We start from the raw sequence: 25,404 nt of genomic DNA on the forward strand, positions 1-25,404 counted from the left end.
TGGAAGGACATCTCAGATATGATTGATACCTCAAACAAACAGGTTTTTTTTTTTTCTTTCTTTTTCAAGCTACTCGTCTGAGGTCATTAGTGAGTCGCTGTTAGGTGCTGTACAGGTAATGTGCAGTGGATTTATCTGAATTTTTTTTACACAAAACAGCCGTCTGTGTTGGTTCATGGTGATGGCAGCAGTGAGAACAAATGTTGGAGTTATAGGCGGTAAAATTACAACACAGAGCAAAAAGAAGCCAAATTGCTCCGTAGGGCTGTTGAGAACTGCAGCGTCAGGTGATCCTAAAGTTCCCGGTGATTTAGCACAGTGAGCAGCCTTTAGCACATCTCATATTTAATTCTTCATTTAATAATTTAGTTTGTTTTGTAGTAACATATGCTTAGATTAGATTGCTTAGATGCTTGGATATTTGTTGATCTTGAAACAGAGTTTTCTCAGAGGTTCAGATGCATCCTGCAGCAAAGATTAGCTCAAGCATGTGCAGAGCAGCTTAAATGCATCGTATTTATGAAACTATTGCAGCATCATGTTTAGTCCTCCGACTGCAGTTATCGCTACTGTCAACATGCACACACTTCTTGCACAGCTTAGCTCATATTTGTATCCAGAATAGAAAAACAAACAAAGATTGTGTTTTACACAGTTGCATTTGTGAAGGGGATGCTGTACAGTAGCAGGAATGAAAGCAGTGTGAACCAATGAAACAGCAGAGTTGAGAGGTACTACAGGAGTCATTTAATTTAATGCTGAACTTTACTTCAAAGAACTTATTTTCTCGAAGATTAGGTTTCAGTGTTTGTTTAGTTGGTTGAGTGATTGTCTTCCAACCAGAAGGCTGGTGGTTGTGATTGTAGAGTCAAGAACTGCATACTGCATATAGAGTGCATATATATACGGTATCTCATATCATAAGAAGTGTTGTATGAGTGTCTGTGTGAATGAGAATTGATGTGAAGTGCGTTTGCAGGACCTAGAAAAAGGTTTAGAATAAAGTACAAGTGTGGACCAGTGAGCATTTATATGTATCATTCTGGAGGAGACATTTTTCAGCCTGCCAGTTTCACAAGCTCGAATAAACGTTTCTTCACATTAGCAAAGAAGAATCTAAGACAAGTAACTCTGCAAAGAAACCAAAGGGAATTTGAATTATTCATTAAAAGAGCAAGAGAAAACAGAGAAGAGACAGTTTAAATAGCAAGTAAAAAAAAAGTGAAAATAGGGAAAAACTTGTTTTGATGGAGCAGTAAAGAAAGCCTTAAAAATTAGAGAGAAGAGGCGAGAGATGAGGACAAGCATGAAAGGAACAGAACAAAGAGACGAGACAGTGGGCCAAGCATCATTTGTAAGACTCGCCTTCGCCTGTGAGCTCCGATAATGGCCGCCTGTATCATCGCCGAGTATCAGTTTTTGCTCCATTTGTAATCTTGCCTCAACCCCCCGCCACTGCATAAATTCAAATTTTTGTGTTCACGGTATCCCGCACTGTGGCATTGTTGTTACGCGGTGTGGCTGAACTATCACAAGCTTTTACCACATGCCATAACTATTCTATCTAAATTTCGGATGCTGAACACCCCCCGTGACCAGGAAAATGGATTGTTGGAGTTCATGCCAGTGCATCATATCAAGTCTTTAGCAAACTCAAATACATATTGTTAGCAGGATACAAAAACAGTTTACTTCAAGAACACTTGATAAACAAAGCATGCTTTAGGAGGAAAAACTGAGACGAGAAAACATGCAGTCGGTTTACTGGTTTGTGTTTACGCTCTTCATTTATGCTAGCTGTAGTTGTTATGATGTATTCGTGTCATCCACACTGGGAAATGCCAGATACAGGCCAAACATGATGTTCAGACGGAGAGGGAAACAGGACAAAATGGGTTTAGAAAAAGAAATAACAAACATTAGGGAACTTCATCTCTCTGTATCAGGAGCCCAACAGGGAGCAATTAGTCATGCCTTTGAATCCCCCTTACTCCCCTACAATTTACTCTGTTCCAGCACCGAGAGTCATTACACTGCTGTGAAGTTGTAGCATGGTGACTCCACCTCTATTAATCAGCCCGGGAGCTGATCTATGAACTGCACTCCTCTCACAGAGGCCCATGCCTACAACTTGGTGAGGAGAATGTGAAAGCCATAAGTTCAGCCGCAGAACGAGCCCAATCAGCTGTTGCCACGGGCTTCTAGTGAGTGCAGCGTCAGGCTAGTGGAGCCCTGGAGACAAAGTTTTACTAACAAGCCAAGAGCAAAATCACTCCGTATTAAAGGATTGTTCATGTGCCACAGACTTCTAACTTTCATCTCTAAAACCACGAAATGTGTAATGTCAGTTTCAGGAGTGAGGGTCACGATTAAAGAAATGTGCAGATCAGTTTTTAGTTGAATCTTCGGCAGTTTGGCCAATAGAATTGTAAAAGACGAATCGTGCCAAAGTCGGTGAACTCCTCTTTCAGTCTGTGAAAACAGATTTAATCTACACTCGATATCCTCAGTTTCTGACTTTATTCTATTCAGAGTAACTTTGGATTTTTATTCATTTTTTCTGATGGGGAACTGAGTTCTCCATCATCCCATTTACAGGTTGTAGATGGGGCTGTCGCAATAAGAGCCAATTTGTAACACCTCAGTATTGATGGGCTAACCACAGAGGATACAACCACAACTGCATTATTCACTTCATTATTTTCATGATTGTCATCTGTGGTGCAAGGTGGAGTTGGATGGTTGTTGACCTCCTGACTCGGTCAGTCCACCATCCGTTGCTCTACACAGAGTTCACTTTACCAAGGTGTGTGGGTATGTGCTGCCACTTGGGCCTCTTATCATTCTTTTGTCCGCCACTGCAAGCCTTTGTCTGCTACTGGGTAAAGATGGGCTTTACACAGTTAAACCAACCTCCTACTACTTCCAGGATCTTAACAGACTTGATGTCTGGGTTGAGGTGTTGATTGGATACATGGTTCCCATCCCTGCCCCCCAATATCTTAATGTCAGCAGTTTTTTCCCTGACTGCATGTCAGAATCCAGGTATTCGAATATCCTGCATCTTCCGGTGGAAGCCAAAGGTGATTGGGAGCCGGAGGCCCTCGTGTTCCATTGAAAGTTTTAAGAATTATTTTAATGTTTTGATAACGAATCCAATGGAAAGGAGACCTTTTATGTCAGGTTACCATCATCTACTGTGGTGACGAGCCTTCCAATATTAGGCAGCTTAATTTGTAAATATAAGTTCAGCTGCCAGTCAGCACTGTATGTGACTTTAAAAGGGTCAACATTGTTGAGATTTAGGATCACTAAGTTGTTTAAAAGGATTATTTCTAAAGCCTGACGAGGATTCTTAATCACTGATGATTGGAAAAATATGTAATCATCAAGCCATCTTATTTTTTTCTATAAATAAATATCTGCATATTTCCACTGTTTTTATTTGAAATCTATGTCTAATCCCATTTGAGCAAGCTCTGGTTGCATGAAGGTGAAGAGGCAGAACTTATCGCTTGAAATACAATCTCAGAACCATCCGCTGCTGTCCGACAATGATTTGGCTCTTTTAAATCTTCAGTGGCAAAACTGGAAGCCATCAGATTTTAATCATTTGGCTCCCAGTTGGGGTCAAAAGTAATCTTATAGTTACAAATAAGAATGATACAATATCTTTAATGTTACATGCGTACAGTTAAAAAAATAAATAAATGAGCTGCATCACTTCTTTAATATGTGCGATGTTGAGCCATTCTTTGATTCTTGAAGGTGAAGTGTTGGGAACTCACCAGGGAAATTAACCCTGTACATAGATTAATTAATGCAGAGCATGGATTACAATAATAACCAAAAGGCCATAGCTATCATGCTTTTACAGTGTACTAATTTCATGATGCAACACTTTATGGTGCCATTTTTCATTTAATGATTTTCAAAAGTGGATTTAATTTAACTTGTATGACAATTTAAAGTGCCCAGTGGAGTTATCCACTGTTACTGGCACAAGCAGTGGATAAGAGCAGCCTCTGTTTTTTAATATCTCAGATGCTTTTTTTTCTTTTGTGGTCTACACTGATTTTTTTTTTTTTTTTTTTTTTTTTTTTTTTTTTTTTTTTTTGGGGGGGGGGGGGGGGGGGGGGGTTTGTTGTTTTTTTTTCCTTTTGATACCATAAAGTTCAAGATTTCTGCCCACAAATCTTCATTTTTGAGCTCAAAAGCCCTGCCACTCCATGACTTGCCAGCCTCACATGTCCGCCACCTCTCTTCATGTTTAAGTTTTTCATCTGATCTTTGTACACTGGACCCGCTAAAAGCCTCCGAGCCAAAACGGTCTAACATGTAGTTAAATACCGTTTAGTCTTTACAGACTTGCCCGTAAGAGACTTTTTTTAGACAGCTGGACACAGACTGATGTGTGCGTTTAAAATCTGCACGAAACACAAACTTTTCATGAATCTAGAATGAAAATGTCACGGCCTCAGAGCAAGCTGTTCTTTTCAAGGGCACAGCGGTCCCCAGAGTCGAATGAAGTGAACCAGAACAGCATATAACAGGATTCTACCTGCCTTCTTTTTCCTCATCTCCTGGATGTTGACCATCCCTGCCGTCTTTGTATATCTTTGCCATCATTTTGGTGATTACCTTGCTTCACTTTTCTGCCACCATCTATATTTCAGGTGTTATTTTTGGCTGAGTTGGCCTGTGTCTGTGCAGCAGCTGTCTGCCTGCGCACTGCATTTTGCCTTGCCTGTAATTATCTGTCTGCATGAGAACTCATCTCCGTCTCTCCAGAGGGGGAAGGACTGATAACTTTCTTATAGTTTCCTACTGGATTAATTAAAGGTGAAACTTTGTGCGAAGCCCGTACAGGCTCTGGTGTATATGTCTACTGAGAGTCTTATTTAAGAGTATCAAACTTTCTTTCAGCCACTCTTTCTTTAGCTTGGCAACTTATGTTTCATTTTACTTTCTCAGGTGATGGTTCAACTCCACACTGTTGTTTGTTGTAGTATTATTGCTGGAAAGCAAAGACATTTAAAAGTGTTCAGTTGTGTGTTAAAGCTGCCTCAAAAGTGTACCTGCTGTTGTAACTAAGAGTCGTAGCCCATCTTCAGAAAAATGTGCATGTGTATTCAACTTTTTTTTTAAATTTACTTTCCAAGGGATGTTATCAGCAGGCACAGGCCAGAATACTGATTGACTCTGTTAGATACACTTGCAACCTATCAAAGCAACAAATTGCATGATTTTTCGGGGCTTCAGAAAAACAGATGACAGCAGGCAGAGATGAAAGTATCAACGTTTGTGAACAAGTGTTGCAGTTCTAGCTTTAAAAAAAATACGTTTTAGTCACTTTTGAAATGGCAAAAAAGATTCAAATGGTAAAGGTAAAAAAAAACCTTTATTATTGTATCCAATCACATCAAAGAAGATGCACCCAACATCAAAAACCTTTATCAGGAGCAGTGCTAAATGCCTAAATAGTAGCTACTACTGTGGTTTGTGTGTTCTTTTAAAAAAAAATTTCTTTTATTGTATAATATGGCTGTTGTGTTGTTATTTGGCTGTTATGTGGAGAGCATTGTTAATTCTAGTGACAGTAATACTAACCTTGCCTGTTGTTTTGTGTGTTACAGGGCAGCAATGTGGTGGAGGACCAGGACCTGCTGGAAATTGGAATTCTTAACTCGGCACACAGACAACGTCTGCTGCAGGCCATACGGCTGCTGCCCAGGGTCAGTGCTGCACATCATCCTCATTTATTAGATCTGAATGTGCTCTGTGAAAGTTAGATGAAGTCCTCACGGTCAGTTTAAGAAGTGAGGTGTGTAAGAAGTCACATTTTGAAAATCACTGGACTCGTTTTCACTTAGCTTAAGATTCATCAAATCTTCTGCTACATAGATCTCTTATTTATCTGCATTTTCTGCTGAATTCTTGACCAAACGCCAAAGAGAAGGAGACAATTCGAAGACGGATGCAGTAAACTAAGCCATCACAGCTTCTTAGCACATAAAGAGATGTCCGTATCCTCATGTTCTCATATGTTAAAGTCCCAGGAAACATTAAAGATTATTCAAAATGGAGAAATGATTGTTGAAATAACGTGACGTATATTTACAGACTTATGGGGAACTTTGCTGGCATAAGTTAGTTCAGTGAAATGCTTCCTTGTTTGTGTGAAAGAGACTCAAGTTCAAATAGAGAGCAGCAGTCTGCAAGACCTTTTAACTTTGGTATACCACAGAGGTTAACTCCAAAGCTGTTTTACCATCAAAATAAAGATGAATGAATTATTAAGTATCTGCTGCACTCCAGGTATCTCAGTCTGAGCTGTAAATAAGCACTGAGGTAGCTTCCTGACCTTTTTCTTTTTGTATTCTGCTGAATTGGATACAACCCTTAACACAGAATACAGCTTTGATGATCTCCTTGTACAAATGAGCTTGATGCTGCGGGTCTGATCCGATATGAGCAGAGTTTACGCAGATGTTCTATTACATAAAAGAATGGGAATGCATGCAGGCATCAAGCATTTGTTCAGTCTTCTTCAGATAGCAGATGTTCTGTGTTATTAAGCTCCAGGTTAAGAGTAGCAGAAAAATGGCATCCAGTGTGCCCACAGTATCGCAGCTTTAATGAGGGCATAGATGAAAATAAAAAACTCTCTCTCTCTCTCTCTCTCTCTAGCTTTACAATATAAAGACAGTTGTGTAGCAGGATGTTTTTCAAAATGTTTTAAAGAACATTAAAGTCAGCAAACAAGTTTTTCCCTAAATCTCACTTCAACAGGTGAGACCCATCGGTTACGATGGTAACAACCCCACATCGGTTGCAGAGTGGCTGGAGTCTTTGGAACTTGGCGACTACACTAAGACTTTCCTCATCAACGGTTACACCTCCATGGAGCTGGTGAAAAAGATCTGGGAGATAGAGCTCATCAATGTAAGTCTCAGGCCTGCTGTCACCTCACCATTCCGTTGGTTCTACATACATGTATAACGGTCCACCGATGGAAATGGATCCAAACAATAACTCTAAATCTTCTAGTAATATAGAAACTGCAGCTTTGTGCAGCTGGAATCTTTTGTTTGTGTCTTTATCCCTCAGATTGGTGAGAGTGAATTTTTGATATTTGTTGTGATGGACACCTCATTCACTAGTATTTACACAAACTCAGTCCTTTGGCCTGTTCCCTAAAACTGTGTGGAAGCTGATGTGGAGGTTCCCTCAGTGGGAAGGATGCCATGCTGTGTAGAATGCCCATCGGGCATTTCTTATTACTGTGCAATGTGTGCCGGGAATACAAACAGGAGGGGAGAGCATGTTTGCTGTGAAATCATAACCATATTGGTCTTCTTGCTTTTCCTCTGTTTTTATAAGCGAATATGAGTCTTTGCGACAGTTGTTTTGAAATTTGCAGCAACAAAGTGCAGCTGCTGAAAGATAAAAACTCTACTTTTGTAAAGTGTTACTAATACTGGTGATAACGAGGTCTGACGTTGAAGCTCCGACGGTGTTACAGCTAGTGCAAGTTTATTATTCAATTTTTTACAACATAATATGTGCACTAGAGATGTAATTTCCTGCAGCCTGATTCCATAGCAGTGATGTGCTCCTTTGATGCTGCGAGTGTAACGAAATCATGTTGGATTGCAGAGAACGCCTGCATGGCTGATTTCAATGAGAGTGGATGGAGAGCTACAAGGTCTCTTTTTTTCCTTCCCAGCGGAAGATAAAGTGATGAGTGATCAGCTGGAGGAGGTAGAAAGGGAGTTATATAAGCATGTGGGATGCAAGATGTTTCATTGCACTGAGGATACCGCCCACACGCTGTGCTTCGGTCTGTGTGAGTGTGTACGTTTCTGGATGCATATGTGAGATACAAAGTGTTAATACATACTCACAGAGGTGGGAGAAAGTCCCTATGTTGCAAGTCCAAGTAGAGTCTCAAGTCTTTGCTCTCAAGTCCAAGTCAAGTCCAAGTCCTAGGATTTTTGTTTTCGAGTCCCAACCAAGTCCTAACAAATCGATTATAATTAATGATACGGATCACGTTCTGCCACTTATTCATTTGTTTATTTTTATTAATATTGTGTTTAGATGCTTCGTCAATATAAGCACTGCCTTCTTGTGCCAATAAAGCTATTTGAAATTGAAAAAATTGGGCGATGTCTATTCAGGGAACATGGTTATGTATAAAGTTTTTGAATTTGCGACATACGGTAATTCACCAAATGCAGAGGGAATTTTAAACGTCTGTAGGGGGCGCTATTTCGTCATTTTGCGTCGAACGTGTGCTAGCAAACAAAAATATCGAATTTTGGATCCGGCCGCACGACTTGCCAAAGTTTGGTAAATTTTTGAGCACGGGAAAGGGGCGAAATTGGGGCAGGAAAAGGGTAAAGAATAATAATAATTTTAAAAATTACAATTTCAATAGGGTCCTTGTCGGACGAGCCCTAATAAAAACGTGTGCTTACTGTAAGACGTCGGACCCCCCCCGCTCCCTCCCGCCTATGGTTCAGGGTGTTTGGTTTGGAAATGATTTATTAAAAGGCACGTTTTCACCATAAACCATAATAAAATTTTTCACCATGTTACTTACATTTCTTTGTGTTCCCTCTCCAAATGCCGTTTGAAGTTCGACGTAGTTTTGGTGCCATCCGTGATTTTCACGCCACATACGTTGCATATGGCTTTCCGCCCTTTGCTGTCCTGTTGCTTGAACCCAAACGCAATTATCACTGGAACAGACATGGTCCATGCTCTCGTAGCCTCTGGTCTGTTAGCTGTGCCTAAGGTAACGTGACGTAGTGACGTGACATGGCGGGCGGCGTGAAGTTCAGGCGGCGTTCAGGTGTCACTGACGGCTGGGATTTCTGGCTGGTTGCTACAGTATTGATGCGACACTTTTAAAAAATATTTTAATATTTATGCTTGCTGCATGTGACTTGACTCGAGTCCAGAGGGTTAAGTCCAACTAGAGTCTCACGTCTTTGCTCTCAAGTCCAAGTAGAGTCCAAGTCTTTTTTTGATTTGGTCAAGCAAGTCTCAAGTCTCGACTCCAAGTCCCCACCTCTGCATACTCATGTGTTTAAATGTGTCACTCTTTCAACACAAGCCAAACTATACTTCAACCTCTTCTACCAAGATGGAAATGTTTAAAAATAATATGCATTCTACATGTGCATATGAACATTGCATAGTAAATGGATTCAATCTGCCCAGTTACGTTGGAGGAATTTACAGAATTCAGAGAGAAACTACCATGTGAAGCCACTAGAGGCTGCACAAGTACACAGTATGAGGGGAAAGTATTACATGACGCTACATATGTCTGAGAATTGATATTGCTTTTTATACTTTAAGCCAGACTTGTGTGTTTAAAGTAAAGAGCTATTGTGGTGCAAAAGATTTACTGAAAGCTTTGGGACTTTCTAAACAACAAATTCTTTTGAAATGTACCCTCCAAGCTAGTTAGGGACTCAACCGAGGCCCACTTAGTAATCTGTTCTTGCCTAACAAACATATTGATACATAAAAATATATGTCATCAGGTTTGCAACGCTGAGTAAATCTCAAAGGAATTCTTCCTTGTTGCGGGAGTCCTCGGAGTAGTAAGAGGAGAGAGCCCTGCTCTCAACTCCAGACCGTGAACCTGGCCTTATCACATGAATGTTCTGTGTCTTATCGGTCGTGTGTCTGTGTGTGTTTGTTTACACCGCTTGTACTCGAATGAGTGCACACCACTGCAGCAACACACTGTCAGTGATGTAGTCTCTGGGGTGATGGAGAGGTTACTGCTGTACCTGAGAGAGGTATGTGTTTGTCAGGAGATGGTGGGCAGAGATACTGCAGTGGGGGAGCTAGATTAAAAGAAATGAAAGCTTGTTAAGAGGGAAAGAAGAGGATGAGACTTGGCTACTGCTGTTTTATTATCGCCAGGTTATTTCCATGGGCAACGTATTGTCTGAGATGAGGTGGGAGCTCTAAGTATTGTTGGAGTGTTTTAGAAACAAGTATGAGTGGGAATACAAGTGTGTGTCCTTTTGACTGGGTGCAGTCCTGCTATTCTGGGACTTGAGGAGCATCAGCATAAATCCACACACAGTAATGCTGCAGGCAGAGAGGAGGAGCAGTTCTCACCTGCAGTCTTTCGTTTGTACGTCTGTCATGGTGGCATTTAAATTTCATGCAATCACAGTGTATTGCTCATCTTAATCACATCTTATTTAGGTTATATGGTTAAGTAGACCAGCTATGACTGCATCAATAAAACGAGTTTATCACAACTTGGGTCTTATTGATGACAGTCAAGGATCAATAGTCCTGTGTGTGTGTGTGTGTGTGTGTGTGTGTGTGTGTTTTTAAAGAAAGAATAACAGCTCTTTAAAAGGCCACCACATGCAGCCAGAAAAGCCTCTTCTCTTGATGCTGATACTCCAAGTTTGGAACTCTACTGGAAGCATGAGATTTGTGTTTTGATGTGGTTTTGGTAATGATGCTGGAGAGCCATGTTGAACATAATGGTCCAAATTCTCCCATTGATGTAACGCTGGGATGAAGACTGGAGACTAAAGGTCAATGCACCTGATTGACATCCTTCTTCTCATCAAGCCATTCAGTAACCCCTGGTGTTACATAGATGTGGGCACACTAATCCCAGAGGACACCGCCTCCTATTAGCTTATCAGAATGATATTTTGGGAAAACTTAATTTGCCCTAATCCTGCCCTTTTAGTGGAGCCTGCCATTAAAATGTGCCCCACAGTGTAAAAGATCCACCAGATCCTGTATGCACTGCGTGTGCTTTACAGAAGTGCACGTGTGTCTTCACACCACTGACCTTTCTGCTGCGCCAGTTTCACTGAGGTTTCTGCTAATGGCCATGAATACTCGATCAGTCACATTCACTTCCTGAAATGAATAGAAAGTCATTCATTATCAACATAAATTCGAATAACTGGGAAATTGTATTCTGAATTTTCTGCACACCGAAACTATAGTGAAATGTGTTTTGCTGCTTATATGTACGAGAAATGATTGAACGAAAACACACCTTATCCACACAGCTGCGGGTTGTCCGCATTACAGAAAGTTACTGTTCAACTAGAAAGCTTCAGTTACCAAAGTAATGTCATAGCAATAATGTCATAGTTTCAAAAAGTCATATTCATGACCTAAGGTGTTAGCTACTGCTAACTGAATAAATAAATCACAATGAACCATTTCTCAGATAATTACGTTGTTTTCATCTGGAGTTCAAGTACTAAGAGTTTGGAACTGATCCGTCTTTGTGGCTCAGGTTCTTCAGTCCAAGTTGTTAAAACAGTCTGATGAAAAGTGGGTGCTGCACATACAATCTTTAGCTAAATATTTCTGGAACATCCCTCTCAAGTATAGTTTATCCACTGGGCTCTTATATCCTCCGAGGCTGGTGGTAGATGTAAGATGCCTGCTCCTCAGCACAGCTGACAGCAGAAGCCGGCTTTATTCGTCTAACAGGGAGGATGCAAGTGTACGGGGCTCAGAGGTCGAGGCTAATCAGAGAACGTGGGGTGAACTTGAGGAAAAATGAGGAATGGGAACTAAAGAAAAATACCCTAATATTTGCTCCAGAGAACATAAAAATATGTAATAATATGTCACCTTTAAGTAGAATTCTAACCTGAAACAAAAATTTTACAGAGGGAAGATCTCACTGAGTGCAGTGTTTTTACCACCAGAGGAAAAAAAGGCGTGAAAGTACTTGACCCAATTTCACTTTTTGACCATAAAGGATCATTTATATAATGGTTATTATAGTGAATGAATGTAAAATGAAGCCTGGATGTCGGAGATTTCATTAAGAGAAAAAACATAATGAAGGAATCAAAAGACTGAAAGACCTGAAATGAAAACTCATTAAATCGGACTTTCTTTTTTTGAATTATTAAATTGCTATTAATATTTCACAGGAAATTATCATTAAATTTAGACACGTTACTTATAATTGGATTTTTTTTCACCCTGTGTGCAAAGTTAACAGATTGCATTTCACTGAACGGGCCCAGATCATTTGTTTTGACTTGTGACGACCAACATGCCTCACGGATTAGTTGATGAAGCAGTTTGACAATGCTGCTGACTTATTTCTTGAAGTAAATTGAGTAAAAACACAAAAACATTTGGTGGTTACATCTTATAAATTGTGTTTGCTAAGAGTCCTTCATGCCAGATGATTGTAAACGAAGTGCTGTGCGTGAGAGGCCAGCAGTTTTTGAATGTTTTAGTCTTTGGGGAGCTGCAAGTTAAGCTGCTTTGGACCTTTAATTTCCCCCTAAACCCAAACTAATTTTGAAGGCTACATCAGGTACTTAAGAGTCTAATAATGGCGAGGCATTATGACTGTAGGTCTGCTTTTAATATCACAAATCTCCCGGTAATCTCCGTTGCTCTCAGGAATAATGTACTGTGATCATCTTTACTTTACGTGACTTTGGCCGGGCGGACTGAACAGAACTGACTGACGTGTTTCCATTCTTAGTGTTTTTGTTTCAGGCACTGATTATTTTGTCTCTTTTGTGCAGTCATAAATAGATGGACACTGTAATGTGCTTAATCATTTCCCTGCAGAGGGACGCAAACATCTTCTATACAAATCCACACGGTGGCGCTGCTGCCTCTCAGTTCAGTCCGACCTCATCATGAGGGGAAGAAGGCACAAGCACATATGTGTCGAGGTTCCAAATTGCTCTCATTTAAAGTGAGTCCTCAGAGAATGCAAAGCGAAGCAATTAGAAATGGATTTCATTTTGGAAAGACGTTTGTGACGGTGAAGTGCAGATAGTTTCTGGTCCTCAAGGAATAATTCCCTTAATGTTTTCCAGACAGTTGGACCCTGATATCGTAAGAGAATGCCGTCGAGTGTTTGGCTCGTTCATGGTTACCTTTGATAATGGCTCGTTCATGGCTCTCCTCCTGATTTTGGTGTGTCCCATTACAAATCAAATGAGTTAGATGCTTTATAGTAGTTATTCAGCATTGTTCATACATACATTATCATAGTCTGATGGCACAATAAATGTCATATTTCAGAAAGTGTTTATGGAAAAAAAAATACAATTAAATTCTGAGTTAATGAGCTCGTCCCTTATAGAAAAGCACATTTTTACATCATGGAACTGCCTTTATCTAGTTTAGTAATTCTGGTCCCAATTCACATGAACTCTAACCCGTAGATTTGTTGTACGTTATGGTCATTTTGAGTTTTGTGTACTTTTGACAGCTTTAAAGATCAGTTCGAACAATAATTTATGACTTTCCACAGGCCTGAAGAGATTCAAGATTCAAGATTTATTGTAATTTGTACAGAGAGACACTGGGTCATACTATACATTGAAATTCTTGGTGATGAGGCGTCGCCAACAGCATTAAATAAATTGAGAAGGGTGAATGAAAACCAAGGAAGAAGATAAAGTAGAAAAATTGTGCATTAAAAAAATTAATAAATAAAAATTTAACTGCATAAAAATTAAAGGTAAACCTGTCAGGTGTTTCCCAATAAAAGCTTTAGAGCATCTGTAAATTTCAGTGGCAGAGGAAGTATTTCCATCTTTTGCTACAGTTATCAATAAAAACAACACAGATATCATGATCAACAACATGTAGTAAAGTCTATAACTCTGACAGCAAAGATTTATACATGGTTCCTGTAACACACACATGGATCCTGAAATACTTAGTTTTTTAAACCTTTATTATGAAATGAGTGACATCCACCTTTTTCATCCTCAAATAATTGTAGAATCCAAAGTGTGCCTAATTGTTTAAACTCACTGACGACAGTACCCCCCGACCCCCCTGAAACACGCCTATTAAAATATGTAGGACGAGCTTTGGTTTCCTCGTGCCTGCCTTTTGCCTGTTAATGTGTGTTCTGTGTGTAGGTGTGTGTGGGTTTGAGAGTGTGATTCACCCACAGGGTCAGACTTGTACCTGCATTCCCCTCTGTTATTACAACATCGAAGTTCAGGAAACACGCACACACACACAAAAACCATGGGAATGTTTTCTGAAAAACCCCAAAATGACTGTATGTTTGGGTGTTGTTTGAGGCGTCCAAACACATAAATTGAGGACGATATTGCGAGTTTGCTCTTTCCTCTACAGCTTGGACGTGGTTGCCATGGTGGCTACTAGTTTCCATAGAGATTGTGCAATTGGTATAAGTGATCTAAACAGATTTTCTGTACATGTGCAAAGGATTGCCTTTTCTTGGCAGGATTCCAAATACTCAGAATGTGTGTGTGTGTGTGTCATATTTCTGTGCATGTCACCTTCTTTGTCACCCCTCCAAATGGACAGATTGTCTCACATCCCATCACCAGATGGTTAAATACTGCAGGATCATATACTTTATACAATAGAATCTACACGCATGCATCCATACTGCTGCTAGTTTAATTAGTTTACCTGTTTGCACGTTTTCACACCAACCAGTATCTGCTGCCTGTGAAACACTTATTGTTCCGAAGTGTATTTGTGTCCCAAGTGTTCAGATATGCAGGGATACAGAATGTGTGAAAACAGAATGAGTAGTAGCTGGGGCTAATTTTTGTGTGGGCAGGTTTGCCTCAGGACTGCAGTGTACTTCACCGTCCGTGCCTGCTGCCTTAGTTGAAGTTGTACTTCCTGTTGGATCACTGACCATGCAGCAGCAGATAGTATGGGAGGTGTCAGGAGAGGAGATGTGTGACCCATGAATGCACCCTGGACCAGCGGTTGGTGTTTGAGCTGTACTGGAGCTGCAGGTGGACTTCTGCTTTACAGTCCACATGTTCACTTGTCAATTCTAACAGTAATTACAGGGATTGATTTATCCCTATTGTTGTATTTTCTCTTGTTATGTGTTTTAGCTTGTATGATAACTTCGATGTAGTCACGGAATATTCGTTTTCTCTTTAATGTTACCATTAGTGAACCACTTGGTTGAGGCTTTTAGTGTTACACAAATCTAAACTTGTAGAGAGAAAATGTCACAGCCATCTGATGTTTATATCTGTGCAGATTAATCTGAGAAGGAAATGCTTCCTTAGTTGCAAAAACGTATAAAAACTGTTTAGAAAATGCAGAATTGAGGTTAGGAGTGTTTTCTAAGCTTTACGCATAGAATGTTCTTTTTAAGTTACCCTAAATGTCTTGTGTAAGCACTAGTTATTTGTTTGGCTTTGGTGGTTTCTAAGAGAGATCGTAAGGAGCAGTCATGGACTATCTTTGGTTCATCCCACTGGATCGCACAAGCAGACCCCTGTAAAGACAGAAATAGCCAGAATGACGTCAAACTTTGTAGGTTAGATTTCATTTGTCACATTTGCCGCTGCTAATATATACCCTTTCCCATAATTAGTGCCCATGCTTAATATGCAGCATCACATGTCTACTGCTGTTGTCCTTGTATGTTAAGATGACTTTATTATGTATACAGATTCACACTGTAAATGCTGGCAGAGTTAGAGTGTTTGGTTAAAAAGCAGCCTGCATGTATTTACACATTAGGACGGTGATGAAATGTCTCTGAAGTACATGAGAACTGAAAGTAGGTTGCAAAAGAATGTTAAAGATCAGATAAATTGGAATTCTCTGTGCTCTGAGCCATTTCCTGTGAAATGTCTAAACATGTCTGTCAGTAGCTCTTCAGAAAAATAACACCCTGTAGATCTAAAGCCCAGCAGATCCCATTCATTTCTACTGAAAACGATTGAAAGTTAGATTTATAGTTGGAGCACCCTACAAAGGTTTGACAGGCATCAGGCTTCATGTTGAGGGGGTGTGATGACCTGGAGTTTGGGGACTGGCTATCAACTGCAGTCTGTCTAGTTTAAATCCAGCAGGAGATGATTCTTTTTTGTCATTCTCTCTCTTTTCCACATTTCTTTTCATCTTTCCAAAGCGTTGTAAAGTCATTTTCATGAGTCTTCTGCTTGATGAGAAGCTCTTTGAAACTACAGCTTGTTCGTTGATAATATATCACAAATAAAAACTCATCAAATGTAATGAGAGAAGTCCCTGTCTGCATATACAACCCAAAATCTGAGTATGACGTTTCTAAGAAACTCATTGTTCAGGAGCCTAAATCAGTTTGAAAGATTTTAAGATTCTGGGTTCATTTTGGATCATTTTAGCAGCTCCAGTGAAGTGCTTTGTGTCAAACTCCAACAACAAGGGACTTGACATCTGCCTCGGACTGGCTGATAAAGTTCAAGCTTTTCCGGGTACTGAACTAAATAAATAACTAAACTAATTAATTTCAACTGATGACATGAACCAGGAGAATGGTGGGAATAATATATATTAGCCAAGAATAGTTTGACATTATTAGGAAACGTACAGCTATTGACTTCTGCACGCTAATGGAAGTTAAATGAGAAGGATGATGCTACTCGTGTCTGGATGGTAAATATTAAGCCGTCTGTGAGTTAAGCTTGATATAAAAAAAAAATTGACCAAGAACAGATTTAATTTCTGTGTTTAAGCATATTTCACCTAATGTACAACTAAGCTTTCACAGGAGTAGTTTCACCTACAAAGATGTCACATAATGGTGATGATATTATTCCTGAACTATTTCAACTCGTGCAGCAAACGCATAAACTCACACTGCTTGCGAGCACAAGCTTGTCTCCGCTCAGGCTCAGTGTCTCCATAGTGACGAGATAGAGAGGAGGAGGGGGTGGGGGTGAACGTAAACTGGGTAGAAACAGAGTGCAGGGAGAGGGATTGTGTGTGGAGAGAAAGAGAGAGCTCAGGCAGAGACATGTAGGAGATGTAGTCTGGCTGCCGCAAGCTGAAGAAGGAGGAGGAGTTGTTGAGCGCTGGAGATCTGCAGAGAGTGAAGCTGAGAGAAAGGGAAACAAAAGCTGGCGCTGAGAGGGCGAGGAGTAAAGCTAAAACGGAGTGGATGAAGAGAAGAGAAGCAGAGGAAAGAACACTTGTATTGCACGGCAACAAAGCGAGAGTCAGGAAAGAGTGAGGAAATACAACACAAGAGGAGACTGAACTGAAGACTACTGCTCTGAAGGGGGTAAGCTTTGCTGGGTGACAAGATGGAGAGGGGGTGATAAGGTATAGCTGGAAAACCTAGATACAGACCCTTTTGTTCTTTGCTTGCTGTTGTTTTCTACATCTTTCATCTCTCTGCTCAGTGAGGCTGAGATGATTGGAACACATGAAAGTGGTCCACGGCACTCTGTGACCACTGCTGACTGGGCTAATTTACTAGCTGTGTAACAGTGTGTGTGTATCAGTCATTATTTTTTTAGGATAAAGTGTGTAGGATCTTTGTAGGATTGGGCTTTAATACAACAGCTTCCTGTAAGGTCTCTTTCCACAAGTTTTTTAAGTAAAGGAAGGGTTAGGGCTGGTGTAATGGGCTGCTCTCATGGAGAGAAATTTGAGCTGTTTCTTTAGAAGTCTGTTGTGTGTATTTTTAAGATCATCGTAATATATCAATTTTAGAGTAGACCAAGTTGTGTTATTAGCAACAAGGTTGTCACATCTATACTCGTCACAAGACGGAAAGTCTATATATTAACTGAGGCTTCAGGTCAAAAACTGAGCTGAATGCAGAACAGAGGGGGGAAGCAAAATGGTTGTAGAGTTAAATATTCTCAGATCCATTTGCTGTCCTAATTTGTTCTATCCTTTTCTGCATGCACTAGCATACTCCTAGAAGACAGGGAGAGAAGTGAAATCTAGGACAAGACTGAGAAAGAATGTAGCAACTTAAAGGAGGGATGTTGTAAGGCTTCGGGTTAACTCGCAAAGCTGACTGCTAACATAGCGATCCGTATTTAACGGATGATCACTCCTTCATTTCAGAGGAGACTAAACATTTATTAGCAACAAGGTTGTCACATCTATAAACGTCACAAGACGGAAAGTCCATATATTTACTAAGGCTTCAGGTCAAAACTGAGCTGAATGAAGAACAAGGGGGAAGCAAAATGGTTGCAGCTTGCAGTCAAATAATAATTTTTAACTGAAGCTTTCATAATACCGCTTTTACACTGCTAGGGCCACGTCGTTGTAAAGCAATGTTCCATTTGGAAATGAACACTGTTTTAGTTTACCTGCACTGCAGTTTAAGGCTTTGTCCAACAAGGAGCTCCAAAAATAAGTCTAGAATTTGACATTTCTCGCCTGTATGAACTTGTTTTTCAAAACCCATGAACAGGATAACGCTGCAGTACAAGACTGTATAGGACAGTAAACTTTGACCAGGTGGGAGGTAAATGGAGGGAAAAATGAGGCAGGTCCCAGCTGGATGAAGGAAAGAAAAGTATTTTTCTTCACCTCACTGTTGAAAGACGGACCAGCAGACAGGAAGATTGAGGCGGAAATTCTTCCAGTTTGTGTTTACCTCAGATATTGTCCCATCAGTCATAATTCAGACTCGTTCATCGAATCATCACTAAGGCGCGTCTGCGATAGATTCCCCATCAGTGACCAGCATTAGTCAGAAGACTGCCCACAGAAAGCACAGCGTGATGAGCGATGTTGTGAAAGACAATTCACTGACAACAGCTTTCAGTATGCTGAGAAGTCACATGACTTTGGAGGTTTGAAAAGTCATTATTTTTTCATTAACCCTGGTACTTTCTGAAACACAGCTGGTGCTTATAGTCTGCTTTTTTAATGTGATGAACTATTGTTTCACATGGTTTTCACAGACATCTTATTTTGGGACTGAACTGTGTCACAAAATAGGAACTGTTGTCAGACAAAAAGACGTCTGTCTTCATCTGCAGCTGTGTGCGGTGTGAGTGAAATCTTTTCTAACCTCAAAGCTGACAGAAGAACATGACATTGGATTTGATCTATCTATAGCACCGTAGGCCACCATTGGCAGCCTGCAATGTCTGGCTACATTTAAACTGCTGCTCTGATGTGACTTCATATTTGCCCACTTTCACTACGTAATGCCTACTGACGTTTCCCAGCAACCAGTTTACACATCTGTTTACAAAGAAGTAGAGCAACCAAATCCTGATCAGGTAATTACTGTGGCTAAATGATGTCGCTTGTGTTGGCAGCTGGAAACAAGCCCCTTAGCACAAATATTCAACTCTTTCTCCTCTCAGTTTAAAATTTTGTCACTCACAGAGGATCATAAATTAGTTCACAGCAGGGTCGCATCCAACACTGTCCCCCAGCACAGAGTTCACAGATGCCCATATGGCTGCTACAAGCATATCATTGAGACCTGATCATGTACATGTGGCCTTGTATGTTCCATGCTTCACTGACTCTGACTGCAAGCAGCTGTTGAATATAATTCCCAGAACAAACACAACGTATACATCCCTCAACTGGACAACCTGTCATGAGAACGTGCACTACAACCTTATTACTGACACTGAAAAATGTCGAATGTAGGCATGGTTACAAGCACTTGAACCAATTTTTAAAAAATATTTCTATGATAGACTGTAATGCCGTCTTTGTCAAACCTAATCTACAAGCTCCAACTGCTTGGGTTTTTGCTGTTGTTCTACAGCTGCAGTATTCTAAGACTTTGTGAACAGACCAGAGGAGGCTAAACTGTTGGAAGCACCTACCCCCAGATAGAACTGTACATTGAGGAGTACACGCAGGCATGTGCACAGCTCAGTGCCTTATGAGAGGTTTTGCTCCTCTGCAGTGTGAAAATTGGATCCATTGTGGGACTTTGAAGTATTTATTAACCGAGAAAAATATCATACACCATTTCCTCTCGTCATCTTTGGAGTTCAGCAGTTTATGAGCTCCTCTGTGCGAGTTGCATGTGTGCGAGATCTCGATCGTGCAGCATTCGGCTGTTTGCACACACAGTCTGTGCTCCCAGTCGTAGTTACAGTTCTTGTGCTATTAATGGAGATATATCTGTCTCCATGTTGGCAGGCTTATTAACAGCCTACTCTCATTGGCTGCCTGTTCTCTCTGAAATAAAACAATTCATCCTATTGGTCCCTGCACATAATTTTTTAACACATTACTCGTAACTCCCCTCCACTCTCCGGTCGCCAGTAAGCCAGTGGTCTCTGCCCCATATGTGATGTGTGGGTATTCATGTAATAATATATATATTGTGGTTGCAAACAGAGTAAGGGGAGATCAAACCTGAGGCCTGGACCTCACTGTCTTGAGCTCAGCCGAGCCTGTCGTTGCATGTTGTTTTTGGGCATGTGTGTTAGTGTCTTTTGAGTTCAGATCAATCGATCATAATCATTCCAGCCGAAAAGCTCCAAGGAACAATGAGAGGAATGTGGATGTGATTAAGTAGAAAAATGTCACTGGCCATGTTATCCACATTACATCAGTGCTTCCCTTTGACCAATTATCTCTGCTAACAGAGGATTGTTTCAACTTTATGTTCCATATTAGTAGACAGATTTAGCATCCCAGATTGGGCCTGATGTCAAATATTACATATTAATATTGAATAAACTACAAAACAATGCACAGAACTTTTTCCAAGGTACAAACAATAGCCAAGTTATTGATTGATCATTACTAAATCGATTATCTAAGAAACCTTCTTTCAGTCACCATCGGTTGCCTGATCTCGAGGATGCGACCTTGCTGGTTGCAGAGATGGTCATAGTCCTGTAATCAAACTCTAAGATGGCACTCAGACTGCCTTAAGCTATTCACTAATCAATATTACCACTCAGTTGTCCTGTAATGTATTCTGACCGAGGCAATTTAAGTAAGCTTAGGCCAGTGATTCTTTGATCTGCAAAAATCGATGCAGGAGTCTTCAGAGTTGAACCCCAATAGCTCCATTCAGATATCTGATGATGTCACAGAGGACACAACCTCATAGCCTGCATGGGACAGGTGACTGATATGTTGACGTAGATGCACAGAGTGAAGCTAACAAAGATGGCCAGACCTTTAGTGTGCAGTTGCCACGACTGAACAGAAGAAGCTCATCTAACCGCAGAGCCGTGTCTCCGATTTTGCCAATGCAATGACACACACTAATCTTTGCAACGCTTTTTTTTTCTTTTTAGCCTCTCTTTCTGTTATTGATAAAGCAAAAGGAGAGGAGGATTAAAATGAGGACAAAGTGCTTCGTAAATGAGACGAAGAGTAAAAGAGCTAGCTTGAGTTTAAGGGAATATGAAGAGAGAGTGAAGGGGAGGCATAAGGGGGTCTGAGGGTAGAGACATGGATAGTTAGGCAGATCAGTATAGATTAAACATGAGCAAAAGAGGCTGATGAAAGAATTTTTACTCTTCCTCCTTCTTTTCATTAAAACTACGTGCTAGCTTGAGCACAGACAGTGACTGGACTGTTGGTTCCCTCACTGGGTTTTCACGCTCCAGTGAGCCCACCAGCTTCCAACCTCCCCTCCAGTAAGAAACACAGAAAAGCCTATTTGTCCTCAGTGTCCTGAATGAGAGGTCGTTCTGAATGTCCCCAATCACTGATGCTTTCTACTTATTGTTGCACTGGTCTCTTTTCAAAATATGTCATTAAAAGACTGGCGGAAACGGAGTAATGACAGCTGCATTAAAGAGGTCAGTGCGTTCTGGTGACTTGCTTGGAGGTGCCTTGCTTGTAACCATCGTGACAGAAGTTTATTAAATAAAACATGATTTTATCTGCAATTGCAAGCACAGTAATTCATTCTACTGAGCATGTTTTATGAGTCATAACTTGAAGGTCGAACAGTTCGCAAAAATGCACGCATAAATATTCAAATTTCAAGGAATCATTCAGTTTGATAGCTGTTGGAAAGACAGCTGGCTGCAGAGTGTAGATGGCTGAGCGAAAGCGCGTCTTCTTGATGTATGCATGGCGGATAATCCGTTAATCAAGTCTGTTCAATCTGGGCTAACGAGATTAGTGCATTGATCGACACAAGCACACACAAAAAGACAGCACAGCCGGCGACTGGAAGTGTGCATCACTTCATACAACAGTGCACTGACACCACGGTTAAATGGCAGCTGGAGACACATGGAAAAAGAAGACACAATAAAATACTGGTTTTTTTTTTCTGTAACTGAAGCATCATCTGACATAAGTTCATCTTTTTTTAAGCATTTAGACCCATCTCACTTACAGATACCTCAAAGGGAAGTTAGGACATAATTGAAACGTGGAGTATTGCATTGTTGGCAGAGATTCACTGACGATTGGCCAGTTTTCAGCTTAATCAGCCATGACCCATCATCTGCCAATCACATCTGATTCCACACACGAGCTGCAGGGTGGTTCACATTGATGATACAGTGACTCGTGTTGTTGGAAAGGAAGTGATTAAGAAATGACCAAATTTGCATTTTGTTCGAATATTTTAGTTAATACTTGCACAGAAGTATCAGCATGGTGAGCCAGCACAGCAGACCAGCATGACAAAGCAACATATTTGAACTCTCTGGATCAAAGCTAAACACAGACAATGCTTTTTTTTTGCAGCAATAAGGTAAAGAAGAACAACATGTTCATCAAACTAAGCCAATTAGCATTGGTGGTCATGGGCATGTTTTAAGAATTAGAGTATTTGGCTGTAAATTTTCCACTTAATTAGTACCTAAAGCTTTATCTGTCGTCTGGAGCATATTATTTTGGGATTAAATTACAACTAAAGTTGGAATTGGCCAAATAATCATTGCATCAAAAAATGTCGGACTGGCTGTGGCGTCAGCCGCTATCAAACATCTGAATGTCAGCATCCATTAATGTTTTCTCCAGTTTTTAAAGTGCTGTTGGAACAGAGTGTTGTCTTATCAAGGTTATATCATCTGAGCTCCCCAAGCTGATGTGGATGGAGTTTAGCTTTAATGAATGTGTAAAGAGCGTGATGGGTGACAGAGAAAGGTGTCACAAAGGAGTATATGTTGTGCTAACTCAGCACTTCTGACAGCATATAGAGCAGCTATGAATATTATTTAAAGGCAAACGGGCATCAGAGTGTGTTTGTTTTAACAGTAACAGTTGGACTGCATTCACATTGTCATCCATTCAGGAACAATAAAATAATCCTCTACCCCAGGCTTTGAACAGCTGTTTAGTGCCTGCGATCGTGTGTGTGTGTGTGTGTGTGTGTGTACACACACATCAGCATGCACGTGGATTCTTTTTTTAAGAGGGGGTGAGTGTGTGTGGGTGACTGCCGCTGCAGCTCTGTTGCTATGGTGACCGTTAAACTTCAGGCTGGGGTTGAGTCTTCTACTGTATTTGAAGTAGATGCTGTTGCATAAAGCAAAGTGTAACAGACCAAAGTGTACCATGTGGGGCAGTTACTGTGCGCTTTCTGGAGGTTTGTGTGTGCGTATTTTTTTTTCTGTGATAAGAGAAGTGCGAGTGTGACTCATGCTGTTGCCCCACAGGGGTTGGGCAAAAGGTTGAATATTTCATAACCTTTTCTATTGGCTAAAAATACCTATAACCCAGGTCACTATTTACAGTGCAAATGTCATGACATCTTTCACGTAGATTTTACTTTTTTTTTAGTGTTTATCGTCTCACACGTTAAGAGCAGCCAGCCAGATGTCAGTCTATAGTGGAAGTAGAAAACTCAATCTCTTTAAAAGTAGCTAGTTGTTCATTAATAATCAAAACACTGTGGCTGCTGCTAAATTCTTGATTGAATTATAGATAGAAATATGAGTAAAAATTGCTGGATGTAGCAGAGTTCTGCCACAACATTTTGATTTGTTTGATCTAATTTAAACAATTAAATGCACCGTTTCCATGTGAAGAGGATCGGTGTGAAACCGGTTTAGGTTCACTTTGATTTGTGCATACGTAACATAGAAACAAACCCAAAGCAAGACTGCGCATTGAGGCTAACTACCACCATTTGCCCTGAAGACAAACGCATGTACACTCTTTTTGGACGTTCAAATATCTGTTTATTGGAAGACCTCCAGCAGCAGTTTCATAAAAACATGCAGAAGCGTGTTGTGTACTGAGGTGTGGTACCAGAAGGTGCAAATGGTGCCAACAACATCCCTGCAGAACGCTGCCATGTTCCTGCCCGTCTCTTTAGAAAACTCCTGGCACCGTCAGGGCCTGGTGACCAGAGAAAGAATGGATGCTTTCATTAGGGTCCCACTCTGTGTTTTTGTCTGCTTGAGCTGGTGTAATGAGTGCCTGGGGAGAATCAATAGACAATTACCAACTTGCCACATTCTTGTATTGTAGAATTTGCATTTCATGGCTGACAGAGCAAAAATCTCAAAGTAAGTAAACTTAGAGTTTTCAGTTAGAATATTTAATCGAAGAAGGTGAAAATGTGATGTTAAATCCTAATCCATTAAAAGATTAGGTGCAATTATCTGCTTTCTCGATAAGCATTGTAGATGTTAAGTTTTGACACGCCACGTGTGTGGTAAATACTGTGCCCGGCACCAGGAGGTGGCTGCCATATGGACTGAAAGGTACCTGAATCCACTGCCCAACACCTCTAATGCTCGCTGCACATCACGTCTATTTTATTGTGATTTCAGACTGTTTTCGTTTGCCTCTAAACTTGATACTTAACCAGACACCTATAAGTAGAGTTGGTGAGAACACAGAAATAATTCATGCATCTGTTGAAACTATGAAGATGTAGAATTTAATTATATATTTTTCTTTAAAGTTTTCGACTACTTGACAGGTAAGAGAATGTTCCCTTCCTTTGGGGATCAAACTGCAGTGGCCTTATAGTCTCATCCCTCCAGTGTACATTTACAGAATGCATAAAGCTCATGTCAAGTCAGTTAAACTACAGTAACCTTATATATAAAAGTAACATAATTTCCATCTGAAAATAAGGTTTTCTAATAAACTTCTTAGATGTAGTTTTCTGCATTAGTCAGAGATGAGATCGATATTTATTGGATGCAAGTCTTAAGATGAGGCACCTTTCAGTGTCAAAAGCTAATAATGAAATGTTTACCTGTCAAGCTTATCTCCACTTTACAATTTTTGTATTTTGTCAGGTCAGGATTTGAACAGTTTTTAGAGTCATATCAACCTGAAGTCCACATATTTGTGACTTATATTTATTTTAAGTTGACATGAATTGCGCTTTTAAAATCTGAATCTTGCTATCTCAGGGGACTTTCATTATTTATTCATTAAAACTACAGAAACAAATAGTCGTGATTGAATGAATAAGTTTTCCCTGCTTATTTCTATTTTAGTGCGTATCCAACGTGTACAGGTATCATAGAGGAAGTCTCATGGTTTGCACTCTGATCTTTGTTCTTGCAACATCACAGCCAGCAGCTGAATACAGCAATGCAAGTCATGTTGGTTATGCAATAATTACAATAATAACTTGCATATGCTCTGGGGCAGTTTATACTGTTGTGTACTCATTAGTACGATCCTCGGTGCTCTGCTGTGCTCTCCAGTGTTTTTTACCTCTGTAAAACA

At 40.4% G+C, this 25,404-nt stretch overlaps 1 protein-coding gene across 5 annotated transcripts in view; it reads left to right on the top strand.

Annotated features, from left to right (window-relative positions):
* Positions 1 to 25,404, top strand: part of anks1b (ankyrin repeat and sterile alpha motif domain containing 1B) — a 217,359-nt gene that overhangs the window by 170,900 nt on the left and 21,055 nt on the right. For all 5 annotated transcript variants that reach the window (XM_075471669.1, XM_075471666.1, XM_075471667.1 and 2 more), the window contains 2 exons: positions 5,637 to 5,735; positions 6,793 to 6,945. In XM_075471669.1, the coding sequence (XP_075327784.1) occupies positions 5,637 to 5,735; positions 6,793 to 6,945 (252 nt within the window). The remainder of the gene's footprint in view (positions 1 to 5,636; positions 5,736 to 6,792; positions 6,946 to 25,404) is intronic.

The sequence above is a fragment of the Odontesthes bonariensis genome, chromosome 8 (genome assembly GCF_027942865.1).
Source record: "Odontesthes bonariensis isolate fOdoBon6 chromosome 8, fOdoBon6.hap1, whole genome shotgun sequence".
NCBI lineage: Eukaryota > Metazoa > Chordata > Actinopteri > Atheriniformes > Atherinopsidae > Odontesthes > Odontesthes bonariensis.